Raw genomic sequence first — 17,398 nt, 5'->3', positions numbered from 1 at the left:
CACTGAAAAGAATTGAAACACAAATGTCTTTTGCTCAAGTGGATTTTTTCCAAAACTTCTTTGTAATTGGAGCGTCAGCTGCACGAAGGTGAGATTATAGGTGCCTTTCTCATGCCTAGTCTCCAGGCAGCCCTTCAGTGTCTTTTTGTGCCTGAATCAGGGATAATTATGGGTAATTTTACAATCTGAATTTCTAAAGGAAGTAATGTGCAATTTTTTGTTTAATTTCAGTGATTTTGCTTGCAGCTTTCATCCATTGTCAGTCTTGCTGTTGCGTTTTGAAGGAATAAAGCATGTTTTTTAAAATTGAGAATCTTCTGTGGACAATCTGAAGGCCACAGAGCAGGACAAGTGAACAAAACTAATTGAGATAATCTGGTTAAATGGTTACACAGGTTTGTATTTTACAAAGCTGAAAACAAAGGGGATTGTGATCATTGACCCATCTTTGCAAGTTTCAAAGATGTGGGGAGGCCGTTGTTGGGCTGGGGGACACAAGGTCAGAAGTCACACAGCACCAGGTTATAGTCTGAGATAATAGGGACTGCTGATGCTGGAGAATCTAAGATAACAAGGTGTGGAGCTGGATGAACACAGCAGGCCAAGCAGCATCTTAGGGGTACAAAGGCTGACGTTTCGTGCCTAGACCCTTCATCAGAAACAGGTGAGGGGAAGGGGGTTTTGAAATAAATAGGGAGTGGGGGAGGCAGATAGAAGATGGATAGAGGAGAAGATAAGTGGAGAGGAGACAGACAGGTTAAAGAGGTGGGAGTGGAGCCAGTAAAGTTGAGAGTAGGTGGGGAGTTAGGGTGGGGATAGGTCAGTCTGGGGAGGGCAGACAGGTCAAGGAGGCGGGATGAGGTTGGTAGGTAGGAGATGGGGATGGGGCTTGAGGTGGGAGGAGGGGATAGGCGAGAGGAAGGACAGGTTATGGAGAAGGGGATGAGCTGGGCTGGTTTTGGGATGCAGTGGGGGGAGGGGACGAGCTGGGACGGTTTTGGTATGCGGTGGGGGGAGGGGAGATCTTGAAATTTGTGAAGTCCACATTGATACCATTGGGCTGCAGGGTTCCCAAGTGAAATATGAGTTGCTGTTCCTACAACCTTCGGGTGGCATCATTGTGGCACTGCACTCCATCCTCCCTGGGCTGACCTATCCCCTCCCTAACTCCCTACCTACACTCACCTTTACTGGCTCCACTCCCGCCTCTTTGACCTGTCTGTCTCCTCTCCACCTATCTTCTCCTCTATCCATCTTCTATCCTCCTCCCCCTCTCTCCCTATTTATTTCAGAACCCCCTTCCCCTCCCTCATTTCTGATGAAGCGTCTAGGCCCGAAATGTCAGCCTTCCTGCTCCTATGATGCTGCTTGGCCTGTTGTGTTCATCCAGCTCCACACCTTGTTAACCAGGTTATAGACCAATAGGTTTATGTGAAAGCACCAGCTTTCAGAGCGTAGCCCCTTCACCAGGTGAAGTGAGAAAGAAGCACACAGAACATGGAATTTATTAATAAAAGATCAAAGAATCGCACAACTGATGAGGATGGGTTAAACAAACCTAAGATGCTGTTTAATCTCTAAACAGTTAGAAGATTTTAACTGATTAATATGTATATGTAAATCCATGCATTTCTTCTAAGTCTCTGCTATGAAAAAAGTTAAAGGTTTTATCAGTGTAAAGAAAAGGTGACATTTTAGGTCAGACATTGCATGTTAGGGGTAGAGCCTTGTTTAGAATCTGTTTGTGTTTTGGTTTGGAGTCAGTCTGGTTTTATTTCTAAGGTAGGAATTTATAAACCACATTGACTGACTCTCTATAAATTGTGTGCATTTTGAACAAAACGTTTGTGTATATGTTTGAGTGTGTTTGTGTATGCTTGTGTTTGAGGGAGAGAGAGGGTGAGTGAGTGTGTGTGTATGTATGCATGCGTGTGTGTGTGTGTGTGTGTTTGTGTGTGCGTGTGTTTGTGTGAAAGAGTGCGTGTGTATAAATGCATGTGAGTGAGTGTGTGAGATTATACAGTGCAGTGGGGCCACCTGGTTTATGTCATGAGCCTAAGGTCCCAGGTGAGGCCGTCCTCACAGGTACTGAACTTGGCTCTCAGCCTCTGCCCAGTGACTCTGTTGTTGTTGTGTATCCTAAAGCCCGCCTTGGAGGATGTTTACACAAAGGTCAGAGGCCGAATGTCCTTAGCCGCTGAAGTGCTCCCTCACGGGGAGGGAACATTCCTGTTTGGCGATTGTTATGTCGTGTCCATTCACCCACTGTCATAGTGTCTACATGGCCTCACCGATATACCATGCCTCGGGGCATCTTTGCCTACAGCATAAGAGATAGACAATGCTGGCCAAATCACATGAGTATCTATCCTGTACTTGGTGGGTGATGTGCCCATGTGTGATGGTAGTGCCCATGTCGATGATCTGACATGTCTTGCAAAGGTTGCCATGACAGGGTTGTGGTCGCTGCTGTCCTGAAGGTTGGGGAGTTTGCTGTGAACTCCAAGCGACCCCACCACACTATACATTCTCTCACAAACACACACACACACACACACACACACACACACACACACACACACTTATGCACGCACACTCTCACATACACACTCTCACACATGCACATAAATCTATGGGGTGAATTTATATTTGCTGATGCATTCTATTTTGTTCAAAATGCACACAATTTATAGACAGTCAGTCAATATGGTGTTTTATAAATTGCTACTTTTGAAATAAAACCAGTCTGACTCCAAATCAAAACACAAACAGATCCTAAATGAGGTCTCACATCTAACATGCAATGTCTGACTGAAAAACCTCCTTTTCTTTAAACTGATAAAATCGTTAGTTCTCTCAGGGCAGTGACTTGAATGAAATTTGGGGATTTACATATACATATTAATCAATTAAAACCTTCTAACTGTGTAAAGATTTACCAACATCTTAGGTTTGTTTAATACATCCTCATCAGTTGTGTGACCCTTTGATCTTTTAGTTATAAATTCTGTGTTCTGTGTTTCTTTCTCACTTCACCTGCCCAAGGGGCTACGCTCCAAAAGCTTGTCTTTTCAAATAAACCTGTTGGTCTATAACTGGGTGTCGTGTGATTTCTGACTTTGCAAGGTTCAAGCCCTGGGAAATATTTTGACAGAGCAGTGTGATCAGTGCCATTGGCCATTGGAAGATTTGTAGTCAGGAGCCAAGGAAGAACAAGAGAAAGTTGCAGAGTAGACTGTTGCTAATGATCAGTTACTGGCTTGAATGTTTACAACAGGAAGACCTATTGAGGAAACAAAGGATATTGCCGACTTGAGGTTTACGTTGTGTCTTATCAAATAGAAGAGAGTGTGAGGGGGCACTTATCCTGAAACACATGGGGATCTGAGGATTGGGAGATCAGGTCAGAAGGTTCAGAAGTCGAGGAACTATTAGAAGAGAGTCTGATAGTGAAATTGGGTCAGGGTGAGTTCAGGGTGGAGGGATGGTTTTGTTTTTATGATTACCCATGGTTTTAATCTGGCTAATATTTCATAGATAATTGTCCAGGTAAACAAGTCAGAACTGTCCAACATCTCCAACTCTAACTCAGATTCCAAGGCTTTGTAGGAACTTCCCAGCAAGCAAGGAATGTACCAGTTGGAAAGTTAAACTTTCTGGGCAATTTCTACAGAGTCAGTGCTTTGGGATATCCACAGGTCCTGAAGCACATCTTTGGGGCTCCGTCTAGTTGCTGATCATCTGGGCAACTGTGTTCTCTAGGAGTCAGGAGTATGTGTGGGCCATTCAGTCTCCCCTGCCTATCTCACCATTAATACAATCATGGCCGAACTGAGTGCGACCTCAACTCCACTCCACTGCCTTACTTTCCAGTGCTGTCCCTTAGTCTCACCCACAAGCCGGGGGTGTCCTTTCGCCATTCACTCAGTGAACTGCCCTCAGGACCTTCTACATCGTACTGAGGACAAATTTTACTTTCCAATCTCCACTGCAAAAAGGCCCATCCCAGCCAAAATTTCGTCATTGGATAACTTCACACAAGCAGATGTTCTGGCAACATGGGCTTGTTTTTAGTGAATCTGTATTAGAAACTTAGCAGACCATTTCAGAGAGGCATTCCTGAAATGCACAACGCAGATTAAATTTTGCTCTATATCTAACCCTGTGCTGTCCCTGTCCTGGGAGTGTTTGATGGGGATGGTGTAGAGGGAGAGCTGTACTCTGTATCTAACCCCATGCTGTATCTGTCCTGGGGGCAGTGAAGACTTGCTCTGTATCTAACCCTGTGCTGTCAATGTAACTGGAGTGTTTGATGAGGGACAGTGTAGAGGGAGCTTTACTCTGTTTCTAATCCCGTGTTGTAACTGATTCAAGACTGATGTTAAAATTAACAACCCTTCTATTTTCACACTCCCACTTTTCATCTAGATGAACGCAAAATTCACACAAAATAAATAAAGGTCTGTTTGCAATCCAGTCTTAATCCTTTCAAAACAGGAAACATTTGAGCTAAATTAGATGTTGGCAAGAAATGTGTCAATGTTAGCCTCTCTGAATTTCTGTGTTCCTTAACTCTGACAAACACCTTGAACTAACCATCAGCATATTACTATCTGAGTGTTAGCAATAATTAGGGAAACAAAATATTTATTTGTTTGCTTTCCCTGTTCACTTAGTTGGAGGTAGCACAGAGCTCAATCTGTTTGGAAACATTCTGCCCGATTCCTCATAGGAACACTGCTTAATTTTAGCAACAAGGGCCAAAAGAGAAGCTGGAATAAGAGTTTCTGGATCCAATTCTACAACATCAAGATGAATTTATTTCTCTACCTCTCTGCCTTCCTCTCAAAATCACTTAACTGATTTATAATGCGATACTGCTCCACTGGTGTTGTCTCTGTTCTGCACACAGACCAGCTTGAGGCTATTCATCTGTGATAGGCATCACAGCAGATTATACCTTCATCAGGCATCTGTAGTTTCTGCCAGGGGTCACTGGATTTGAACCAGAAGCAGAGTCTCTAGCTGATCTTGTGGGGATGTGAAAGCCAGTTCTATCGTCAGAAACAAACACAGTGAATGCTGGAGAAACTCGACAGCTCTGGCACTATCTGTGGAGAGAGATACAGAGTAAGTATTTTGAGTCTGATATGACTCATCCTGCATTCTGAAGTAAAGCCATGTTGGACTCAAACGATCAACTCTGTTTTTCTTTCTCCCCAGGCACAACCAAACCTGCTGAGTTTCTCCAGCACTTTCTGCTTTTCAGATTGACAGTATCTGCACTATTTTGCTTCTCTTGACTATGGTCTGAGTCATCAGCTGAGCATGGATCAGCTCAGTCAGAACACAGCAGAAGCTGGAATCTTTCATAGAATCCCTACAGTGTGGAAACAGGCCCTTCGGCCCAACAAGTCCACACCAAACATCACAGCATCCCACCCAGGCCCATTCCTCTATAACCCACCTAATCTACACAATCCCCGAACACAACAGGCAATTTCCCATGGCCAATCCACCTACTCTGCATATCTTTGGACTGTGGGAGGAAACCAGAGCACCCGGAGGAAACCCACACAGACACGGGGAGAACGTGCAAACTCTGCACAGATAGTCGTCCAAGGGTGGAGCTGAACATGGATCCCTCGCGCTGTGAGGCAGCAGTGCTAACCACGGAGCCACTGTGCCACCCCTTGTTGGCTTGTTATAGTCCAAGTCTTAAAACCAGGAAATTTTGCCATATGATAATAAAATGTGAGGCTGGACGAACACAGCAGGCCAAGCAGCATCTGCTCCTGAGATGCTGCTTGGCCTGCTGTGTTCATCCAGCCTCACATTTTATTATCTTGGAATCTCCAGCATCTGCAGTTCCCATTATCTCTGATACAATTTTGCCATATGGTTCTTTTCAACTAGTTTCTAGGAAGCACATACACCTTTATTAAAAGTCATCGCTCTCTACAGGAATTGTAGCACTCAAGTTCCACCCTCACTTTCCTCCACATAATTAGATGTATCCCATTTGGTCCAGATGACTCTGCAACTTATATTACAGCCAACCATGTTAATTCCTTTCAGCCAACCATGTTAATTCCTTCTCTAGAAACTTTTCACCTATCCAATCTGTCACTTACTTTTTCTCACACTATGCATCAGCCATATTTACATTAAAAGCCTGGTCACTTTGAAGCCAACCAACCCCAAAAATCCTCCCACCAACTCTTCCTGCCCACTGCTTCCCCTCACTGGCACTCCTGTTCACCACTTCTCTCACCAAAATCTTCCTGTTCCTTGATTGAGTATCACCAGGGCTCATACACATCCCTGCCTCTGTCACTGGGAGGTGCTGATCAGTCTTGAATCCTGAAATGTGATGAAGGTCCACCCCAGTTTTAGCAGCGAGTTCCCAAAGTGGCTGAACAGAGCAGGAAAGACAGACATCAGTGTTGTCTCAGTCAGTCTCGTACTCTCCCCTAGGTATGAAGGAGGTGATGGCAACTATCCCCCACCCCCACCTGCTTTCTGCCCTCTCAGCTTGTGCAAAGGGCACATGATGTTATTTAATGAAGAGGAGGGAAGAGCTCCCGGAGTGTCATGACTACGATTTATCCCTCAACCAACATCCCAAAACCAATTCTCTGGCCATGATCACATTGTTGTCTGTGGGACCTTGCTGCGTACAGATTGCCTTCTCCGTTTCCCGTATGACATTAGCAACTATTCTTTAAAAAGTTCCCCATTAGTTGTCCTGAGATGGTTTGAATGTATTTCCTATTCAGGATCAGAAAGCTCCTAACTATTACTAACGAGATTGCCCTGAAACAGTGAGATGCCAGGTTTTTGGGAGTGTGTGGGTGTGAGTAAGTGTATGTATGTGTGTTTGTGTGTTTATTGTATGTAAGTGTATGGTGGTATGTATGCCAGTGTGCATGTGTGTTTGTGAATGAGCGTTTATAAGTGTGTGTTTGCTTGAATGTGAATGTGTGTGTCTGTAAGTGTGTGTATATAAGTGTGTTAGAGTAAGTGAGTGTGCAAAAGTGAGAATGTGTGTGTGTATGTGTGTATGAATGTTAATGAGTGTGTGTTCATGAGTGTGTGTGTGTATGTTAGTGTGGTGTGTAAGTATTTGTGAGTGTGTGTGTGTGTGTACATGTATCAAGGTGTTATTTTGTTTGCTCTACAGTTAGACTGTGCCATACAAAGTGCATCAGGGTAGCAGAACACAGTGCAGAATATTGTGTTGTAGCTACAGCGAAGGTACAGAGAGAGACTAGAATTAACATTTGACTGGCCCGTTCAAAGTTCTGATAACAGCAGGAAAGAAGCTGTTCTTGAAAACTGAAAGAACTGCAGATGCTGTAAATCAGGAACAAAAACAAAGTTGCTAGAAAACACACACTTATAAACACTCACTCACAAACACATATGCATGCTGACAGAAAGGTTCTGAGGAAGGGTCACCGGACCTGAAACATTAACTCCGTTTTTTCCTTCACAGATGCTGCCGGACCTGCTGAGCTTTTCCAGCAACTTTGTTCTTGAAGCTGCCCTTGAATCAGTTTGTACGTGTATTCAAGTGACGCAAAACTCCACTGACAGAATAGGAGCCAACAAAATCCCAGAAAACCATCCTAGAAATTGTTCTGCAACATGGCTGTGCACTTCATGAACTGCAGTCGATTTGATCACTGTGCTCACAAAAACCACTCTCAGTTCTGCTCCAGTTCTCAGACAGTGCTGCTCTCCCTGGTCACAAGCACTATCTTTGTCTCATGCTTCCCAAAGGGATGTCCAGTAAGTTTTCTTATTTAGCTTTATATTTATTGACACACATACTCACATGAGTACAGTGAAAACTTTACAAGCCAGCTCTTACAACTTCATCTTAGGTACAAAGGAACCCAGGTACAAAGTCTTAGGGAGGTATGTGGTCAGGGAAGGGCCACTTGTCAATGCAGTGTATACAAACTCCTGGCTGTACCAGAGCTGTCAGTCCACAATGTCTGAGAGGGCTTCAGAGGCAGATTCATGACTGTGTTTGAAAGAGATTAAACAAATTGGATAAGCATGATAGAAGGGGGGAAAAAAAGCAAGGCAATAGGGAAAAAGCTTACATGAGGAAAGATGTAGTTGTTTTGGAGGCAGTTCAGAGGAGGCTGATTCCAAAGATGAGGGGTTTGTCTTCAGGAGAGAGATTAGGCCAATGATCTCTGGAGTTTAGATGAATTCGAGGAGATCTAATTGATGGATATAAGATACTGAGGGGGATTAACAAAGTCAACGTAAAGGGGATAATTCATCTTGTGGGGTAATCTAGGACAAGGGGTGACACAGTTTAGGATAAGGGGTGGTGGATTTAAAACAGAGATGAGGAGGAATTACTACTCTCAAAGGATCATAAATCTGCAGAATTCTCTCCCCCAGAATGCAGTAGATGCTGGGACATTGAGTAAATTTAAGGAGGAGATGGACAGATGTTTAATTTGAAACAGGCGAAAGGGTTATGGAGATCAGGCAGGGAAGTGGAGCTGAGACTGAGATGAGATCAGGCATGATCATATTAAATAGTGGAGCAGGCTCAAGGTGCTGAATGGACCCCTCCTGCTCCTAGTTATTATATACCTGGGAAAGGATGTACTGACATTGGAGGAGGTTCACTAGGTTGGTTTGAGGGTTGGTTTATGAGGAGAGATTGAGTAGCCTGGGACTATACTCATTGAAATTTAGAAGAATGATGGGGTGGGGGGAACTTATAGAAACATATAACATTATGAAGGGAATAGATAAGATGGAAGCAGGGAGGTTGTTTCCGCTGGCAGGTGAAACCAGAACTAGGGGGTGTTGCCTCAAAATAATGGGGACCAGATTTAGGACTGAGTTGAGGAGGAACTTCTTCACCTGCAGGACTGTGAATCTGTGGAATTCCCTGCCCAGTGAAGCAGTTGAGGTTGCCTTGTTGAATGTTTTTTAAGGCAAAGATAGATAGATTTTTGAAGAGGAAAGGAATTAAGGCTTATGCTGAGTGAGGAAGTAAGTGAAGCTGAGTCCACAAAAAGATCAGTCATGATTTTATTGAACGGTAGAGGAGGTTTGAAGGCCCAGATGGCCTGCTTCTGCTGCTGGTTCTCATGTAAGGGCAAGACAGCAAGACTGTTAGCAAAGCTGCTTCAAAGAACTGACAAAGCACGATGTGTTGATTTGTCTCTTTCTGTGTTGACTGGTTCCATGATCAATGAGGAAGTAGGAAAATTTTGAAACCCAAAGAGAAAATGCAAAGGTGTGGACTGCATTACCTTGTGCTTTAAGCCAATCCTACCACCTGCACATTGAGATACTGGGCTCGGATATCTGTGCATATATACTGTCCCCGAGACTGCTTGCTCCTCAACTCTAAGTAAGGCTCTTCAACTGGGTTTGCCCTGTGACACTCTATTTACATCTCTACATAGTAAGTTATAAAATGTAGCTCTCTAGCCCAGCATCTAAGACTCCACCACCCAAGACATTTTTCCATCCCCTCCCCTGTCTGCTTTCCGGAGAGACCACTCTCTCCGTGACTCCCTTGTTCGCTCCACACTGCCCTCCAACCCCACCACACCCGGCACCTTCCCCTGCAACCGCAGGAAATGCTACACTTGTCCCCACACCTCCTCCCTCACCCCCATCCCAGGCCCCAAGATGACATTCCACATTAAGCAGAGGTTCACCTGCACATCTGCCAATGTGGTATACTGCATCCACTGTACCCGGTGCGGCTTCCTCTACATTGGGGAAACCAAGCGGAGGCTTGGGGACCGCTTTGCAGAACACCTCCGCTCAGTTCGCAACAAACAACTGCACCTCCCAGTCGCAAACCATTTCCACTCCCCCTCCCATTCTCTTCATGACATGTCCATCATGGGCCTCCTGCACTGCCACAATGATGCCACCCGAAGGTTGCAGGAACAGCAACTCATATTCCGCCTGGGAACCCTGCAGCCATATGGTATCAATGTGGACTTCACCAGTTTCAAAATCTCCCCTTCCCCTACTGCATCCCTAAACCAGCCCAGTTCATCCCCTCCCCCCACTGCACCACACAACCAGCCCAGCTCTTCCCCCCCACCCACTGCATCCCAAAACCAGTCCAACCTGTCTCTGCCTCCCTAACCGGTTCTTCCTTTCACCCATCCCTTCCTCCCACCCCAAGCCGCACCCCCATCTACCTACTAACCTCATCCCACCCCCTTGACCTGTCCGTCTTCCCTGGACTGACCTATCCCCTCCCTACCTCCCCACCTACACTCTCTCCACCTATCTTCTTTACTCTCCATCTTCGGTCCGCCTCCCCCTCTCTCCCTATTTATTCCAGCTCCCTCTCCCCATCCCCCTCTCTGATGAAGGGTCTAGGCCCGAAACGTCAGCTTTTGTGCTCCTGAGATGCTGCTTGGCCTGCTGTGTTCATCCAGCCTCACATTTTATTGTCTAAGACTCTACTCTTCACATGCTCATTCTAGACCGGAACCTTGTCTCTTGCTGATGTCTGAGTCATATCTCTAGTTACTTCAAAGTAAATTACCTGAATCTCATTGTGCCACATTGAACACTTAAGGTAAACACAAGCGAGATATCAGAGTTTAACAGTAACAGTGCACCAGCAACAGAAGTCAAAGCAAAGAGTTAAAAAACAATCACAGGCACTTTATCTCACTGCATGAAGCACTCTAACATAATAAATAAGATAAAATTGAACTTTCATTCCATTGGAAAGGTAATGGTCTAGTGATATTATTGCCAAAAAATTAAACTCAAACACCAAGATAATGTTCAGGGGACCTTGGTTCGAATCCTGCTATGTCAGATGGTCGGATTTGAATTCAATAAAAAATCTGGAATGAAGAGTTTATATCATGATGGTAAAACAATTGTAGGGGAAAACATTCTGAGGAAACATTAACTCTGATTTTTCTTCCCAGATGCTGCCAGGCCTGCTGAGCTTTTCCAGCGACTTCTATTTTTTGTTTCTGATTTACAGCATCTGCAGCCTTTTAGTTTTTATGTTGGGGAAAGTGTATCTGGTTCACTAATATCTTTTAGGGAAGGAAACTGCCATCCTTCCCTGGTCTGGCCTATGTGACTCCAGACCCACTGCAACGTGGTTGACTGTAGATGCTCTCTGACATCCACAGCCCATTAATGAATTTTAAGAGAAACACACATGTGGCTGCAAGGTGAGCGAGGTTGGGAACTTAAAAAGGCATTTCAAAAAGACAGATAAAATGGAGAAAAGATCACATGGCCCGGATAGTAATGGTTACTGCAGGATAATAACGAGAAAGGATCTTGGCTCAGAAATCAGAAAGTAGACTCAAAATGGGTGGAGGTAACAAGTGTCAGAAAATGACAGCAAAATATTTTGCAGGTGCCTAACAGGAGTTATACGATTGGACAGAATGTAAACCAAGATAAACAACAACTTAAGACAATTATGATGTAAGTTTTAATCGTCATATGGTCTGAACAAATCAAGTTGGCAGAGATAATCTGGAAAACAGCAGTTCTGAGGAAGTGTCACAGGACCTGAAGTATTAACTTTGATTTCTCTCCATAGATGCTGCCAGACCTGATGAGGTTTTCCAGCAAATTCTGTTTTTGTAATCTGGAAAACAGGCTGTGGAATGCAATAAAGATAGTTTCCTGAAACAGTATGCTGTGAAACAAACCAGTGCAGAGTCAGATAAAAATAAAGTGCTGTGGATGCTGGAGATCTGAAACAAAAACCTCTTGGTTCCACTCGCGCCTTCTCCTCCTTTGTCAATAAAAACTTTGAAAATCTTTGAACTCAAAATGTTACCTCTGTTTCTCCTACCACTGGAGATGCCAGACCTTTCTTTTCTACTCATTTGTGGGATATGGGCATCACTGGCTGGCCAGCATTTCTTGCCCATCCCAAGTTGCCCTGAGAAGGTGTGAGCTGCATTCTTGAACCGCTGCAGTCTCCCTGCTGTGGATTGACCCACAATGCCATTAGGGAAAGAATTCCAGGATTTTGACCCAGTGACACTGAAAGAACAGCAATATATTTCTAAGTCAGGATGGTGAGTGGCATGGAGGTGAATGTGAAGGTGGAGGTGATCTCATGTATCTGCTGCCCTTGACCTTCTAGATGGAAGTGGTCACAGGTTTGGAAGGTACGATCTAAGGATCTTTGGTGAATTTCTGCAATGCATCTTGTAGACAGTACACACTGCTGCTACTGAGTGTCAGTGGTGGAGGGAGTAGATACTCATGGATATGGTGCCAATCAAGCGGCTGCTTTGTTCTGGGTGGTGCCGAGCTTCTTGAATGTTGTTGGAGCTGCACTTATCCAGGCAAGTGGAGACTATTCCATCACACTCCTGACTTGTGCCTTGTAGCTGGTGGGCAGTCTTCAGTGAGTCAGGAGGAAAGGTACTCGCTGCAGTATTCCTCGCTTTTGGCCTGCTCCAATAGCCACTGTGTTTATGTGGTGAGGCCTGTTGAGTCTCTGGTCAATGATAACTCCTAGGATGTTGCTAATGCGGGATTCAGTGATGGTAACACCTTTAAACATCAAGGGGCGGTGGTTAGATTGATGAGTTTCTCCAGTATCTTCCATTTTTGGACAATTGACGATGTTATGTTAAACCTTGTATTGTGTAATGTGATAATGTTAACTAATAACTTCAAGGTAAATGTTCCTATGTGGTAGTGATCATATGAGGGATTGCACATTAGGTTTAAGAATCACTTGAGTCAGCAAACGAGCATTTTCAACTTAAATAAAGCCAATTACGTAGTTAACAGTAAACAAGATTGATTGGGAAATTGTTGAACTGACATACTGTCTGTAAGCATTACAAAACATTAAAAGAAACTGTTAAGAGTTATCAAAAATATATTCCATGGTGAAACAAGAGCACCCTGAAAAAAGTAACCAATTCATGGCTGACTAAGGGAGCAAAGTTTAAAAGAAAAGGCTTGTAATATTGTGAAGAAATGGAGAAAGCCCAGAGATTTCAATAAACTTAGAAACTTATAAAGGCTGAACAAATAATTGACCACAAGGGAGGAGATAAATGAACAAGAAACACTGTAGAGATATTACACAAGTCAAGAACAGCAACAGTAAATGCTGGTCTCTTCATGGCTTTGACAAGAGAAATGATAATACAGCCATAGAATTCCTATAGTGCAAAAGCAGACTATTCAGCCCATCAACTCCACACTGACCTTTTAAAATCATCTCACCCAGACCCAGCTTATCCCTGTAACCCAGCGTTTCCCATGGCTACTCCACCTAGCCTGCATCTCCCTGGACACTATGGACAATTTAGCATGGCCAATCCACCATAGCCTGCACATCTTTGGACTGTGGGAGGACACCAGAGCTGGCATGGAGAGAAAATGCAAACACTGCTCAGACAGCCACCTGAGGGTGGAATCGAATGTGTGTCCCTGGCACTGTGTGGCAGCAGTGCTAACCTCTGAGCTCTTTGTGTTGCCCTAATTGAGCAAAAGGAATTACAGAGTCATAAAACAAATATTTTGTCTGTCTCCACAAGCAGAAGACAGTTCATGGCTTATTGGGAGCCAAGGAAATGAGAAAACTTAACAGTAATTATTTACCAGTAGGGAAAATGTACAGTAAAACTAATGGGAGTAAAAGATTGAAAAATCCCCAGGGCCAGAGATAGCAGGTGCATTGTTTGTAGCTTCCAAATTCCATAGATTTTAGAATTGTCCCAGTGGATTAGAAGGTAGAAAAAAAACTACTATTCAGGAAACAAAGGAAAAAAAGAAAAGGGAACTTTGAGACTGTTAGTTGGGCTTAAATTGTTGGGAAAATTCCAGAATCCCTTATTACAGTGGGTGTTAACAGGGCATTCAGGAAATCTAAGAAAATCTGAGTGATCAAAGGTTTTATGGAAGGAGGTTGTTGACAAATTGATTAAATATTTCTGATTTGTTTTTAGAAATACGAGATTATTCAATTTGGTAGAAAATCAGAATACTTTTTCCACTTTTGTTTATTCATTCATGAGATATGGACCCATTGGCTTGTCCAGCATTATTACCTATCCCTAATAGCCCAGAGGGCAATAAAGAGTCAACAATACTGCTGGAGTTGCACGTAGGCCAGGCTAGGGAAAAGTAGGAGATTTCCTTCCTGGAAAAGACACGAGGAAGCCAAATTGATTTTTACTACACTTGACAGACGTTTTCTTCTCAGTTTTTTTTATTTAATTCAATTATTGGTAGGTTTCAAGCCCATGTCCTTACAGCACCAGCCTGAGGCTATGAATTTCTGTCCTAGGGTCATTACCACCATGCTGTAGCCTCATGAATGACTATAAAATATTCATGCTCAGGTGTATTTGGCTGTCCTTGTGTGAGAAGTTCAGAAAGTTAGTATGCAGTTTTAGTGAGCAATGAGAAAGGCAAATGGCATATTAGATTTGAAAGTAATGGCTTGTATATATACTGTTCCCTTCACAACCTCAGGACATCACAGAGTGCTTTACCATCAATATTTTACAACAGCAACTATACCATAAACATGTATATGAAACATGGGAGCCAATTTCACATAACAAACTTTAATGTGCAGGAGTGAGAAAATGGACAGATGATCTATTTTTGAAGTCTGTTGACGGATTGATATTTGTTGGTCTTATTTGTATCTTGCAAGTTGTATTCATGTAATGGGTATTAATTGTGGATGTTGGGCCTTGTGCATGTTTGTAATCAGTCTCTGAAAATTAAATCCTTTAAAATGCATCGAGATTTAGCTCCAGTTTTGTCCTTTTCTGCTTTGCTGAAGTTGAACAGACAATAACATGGGAAAACCACCCTTTTTTTTCATATTAGTGCCATGGGATGTTTTGCAGCACAGGCAAGGCCTTGCTATGCTGTCTTATACCCCAGCACAACACAATGGTCTGGGATATGTCATCAAGTCTTTGAAGTGGAGGTTGAATCCCTGACCTTCTGACTCAAGAATGGGAGTACAACTGAACAGTGAACACTGAAAGGCCCCATCTCTGTCGATCATTATGCCTAAATTCATGCTTATTTTGTCAGAAAGAATATCCAACTTTTCATCCGAAATATAAATAACCTTTCAAACATACAACTTTCAGAAGCTTCAAAAATACAAAAAGATACAATCAGATGAATGTTTTGTGACTCAGTGTGTTGTAAGATTGGGCTGTGCCCTGAGCGTCTGTCAATTGCTCTACAAATATGCATGTGTTAATGATGAGTCTATTCCACACTGCGCTGGCTCAGTCTGTTCATTGTTGTAACTAGAGATGTCCATTAGGTTATCTCTGAAATTGAACATGTGAGGGTTATGTGCCGAAATCGTAAAAATTCAGAAATATGCCACCGGCTAGGCAATGATTCTTCTGTCTTTTGAGTATGGTGTCTGGCTATGTTCTACTTGTCTGTGTGTTCTATAAGTCTGTCTCTCATTTAAGTGTCCATATGCTGCTTATATCTGTATCGTTCAAGTGTGGATCAGTTTTCCTCGTTGTGTCTGAGTCTCTGTTCTTGATAGTGTCCCGTCTGTTTGGTACCTCAGTGTATATTGCGTCTTTTTGTCTGGGATAATCATTCGGTTTCTCTATCTCCGTCTCGCTTTAACCTGATCTCTTGTTTCTGACTCTGTGTTTCTGTGTCTCTCTGACCTTGTATGTCCGTTTCTGACATGATGGATTCATTTCTCTCTCTAACCCTGAGCCCCTGTATTTCTGTCTCTTACCGACGCGGTGCGACCACTCGGCCCCCCTCCTTACCTCTATCCCGGGACAATTGCGTTTCTTGTGAAGTGGGCGATGGCTCCTGTTCTTTGGAACTGCAGCACTGGTGATTTTCCTGAGACATTGAGACATCTGCTGCAACTGTAAACGGAACACGGACACTGAGGAAGGCTACACGCCGCTGATTAAAACCTCCCTTTAAATGTGCCCTGTATAATAGGGCACTCGATAACGAGCAACTTGTCCAAACTCGATACAAAGCCTGAGTCTGGGATTACAGGATAGCTGTATTCACCCGCCTCAAACTTGCGCGCTCTATATGTTATGAATGAATTAAAATCTTTTATAAATCCCATCGGTTTAACTTGAGCTAAAGCTGGATATTTCAGAAACTTTTACAACTTTAGCTCACACCTCGCCCCTGAAAAAAACTTGTTAACTTTTCTTTTCAGACTTACTGCAAGTTTAGTCTTCCAGCGAGATGGTTTGAGCTTCTTGTCTGTTCATTAGGCTCTATTCGGGGCTGCCTCGGGCTGTTGTTAATCTCCCCTGGCTCCTTTCACATTCCCCCTCTCTGTCCCGTTCTCTCTCACTCTCTGCCTGACACTGAGAGGCGGAAATCGTCCGCTTTTCGGATCTCGGTTTCCTCCTACAGGATCTACGTTTCGAAAAGAAATCTGCAACTCACTGCAAGTTTACTCAGTCTCAGAGAGAGAGAGAGAAAACATACAAATAACTCCGGCAACTGACGTACTGCGTGGCTTCAAAACCAGAGAGTAGACTGGAAGAAAGCAGAGAGAGAGGGAGAGTTTGAATTAATTGCCCGGTTTGACATGAATCAACAAGAACCCCCTTGCAGTTTCCTTCCAATTGCATCGTTTAGGGAGAAAAGATAAAACGTGTTTTTTTTAACAATTCACTGGAGAGAAGCAGATCCCTGAGTGAGAGAGCGAGCTGACAGGCAAAGACCCACAGAAACAGAGTATCCACTCACTGGGGCTCTGTCAGAGCCATCTCTGATGTTCCTCGTTCCAAACCTGCTCTAACGTTACAAGTGAAACAGGGTTTTGCTTACGCCCCAACTTTCCTTCGCTCCTATGCGCTTTCAAAAACTACCCCGGGATTATTGTTAAACTATTGCAGGAATGTAACAGCCAATTTGAACACTGCTAGCTCCCACACTGAGCAGTGTGACCAGGTCAGGCTGTTTGGATCGTGCTGGCACAAAGAGATGACCATCAAGGCAACAGCTCTGTTCCTCTTGTAAGCAATGCCTCAGGTTCACTTGCAAAATAGGAGCGCGCAGAGACAGTTTGACATCTCCCTCAGGGACAGAGGAGCGCTCGCTCAGTGGCAGGGCTGTGACCGCCTTGGTTGTAACTTAGAAAAGGACATGAATCCAAAAGCAAAGTAACTCAAGTGTTGGCTAAAACCACCAGATTACTGAATTGCTGTGGAGGAAGGGAAGAGACCATTCCAGCTGGCATATCTCCACTGACTCTCTAACTAGGCATCGTAACTTAGTACTATAGCCTTTTCCCCAGAACACAATCCATTGTTTTTATTTAAACAACTATTCAATGCTCCACCACATTTCCAGACAGTACATTCCAGACCCTACCCACTTGGTGCATGGA

The 17,398-nt window shown here is 43.7% G+C and overlaps 1 protein-coding gene across 2 annotated transcripts in view; it reads right to left on the bottom strand.

Annotated features, from left to right (window-relative positions):
* mdfi (MyoD family inhibitor) overlaps nt 1–16,790 on the bottom strand; it is a 90,198-nt gene extending 73,408 nt beyond the window's left edge. Inside the window, exons 1-3 of one of the 2 annotated variants that reach the window (XM_048553435.1) lie at nt 16,756–16,790; nt 16,220–16,542; nt 15,798–15,902 (exon numbers count right to left, since the gene is read on the bottom strand). In XM_048553435.1, the coding sequence (XP_048409392.1) occupies nt 15,798–15,885 (88 nt within the window). In that variant the 5' untranslated portion in view covers nt 15,886–15,902; nt 16,220–16,542; nt 16,756–16,790. Of the gene's footprint in view, nt 1–15,797; nt 15,903–16,219 lie in introns of both variants that reach the window. The other variant, XM_048553434.1, reaches the window with a different exon arrangement.
* Between the last annotated feature and the right edge of the window lie 608 nt (nt 16,791–17,398).

Source organism: Stegostoma tigrinum, chromosome 21 (assembly GCF_030684315.1).
Source record: "Stegostoma tigrinum isolate sSteTig4 chromosome 21, sSteTig4.hap1, whole genome shotgun sequence".
Taxonomy (NCBI): Eukaryota; Metazoa; Chordata; class Chondrichthyes; order Orectolobiformes; family Stegostomatidae; genus Stegostoma; species Stegostoma tigrinum.
Note: the sequence above shows the minus strand (reverse complement) of the source record. Positions and strands in the feature narration are given on the sequence as shown.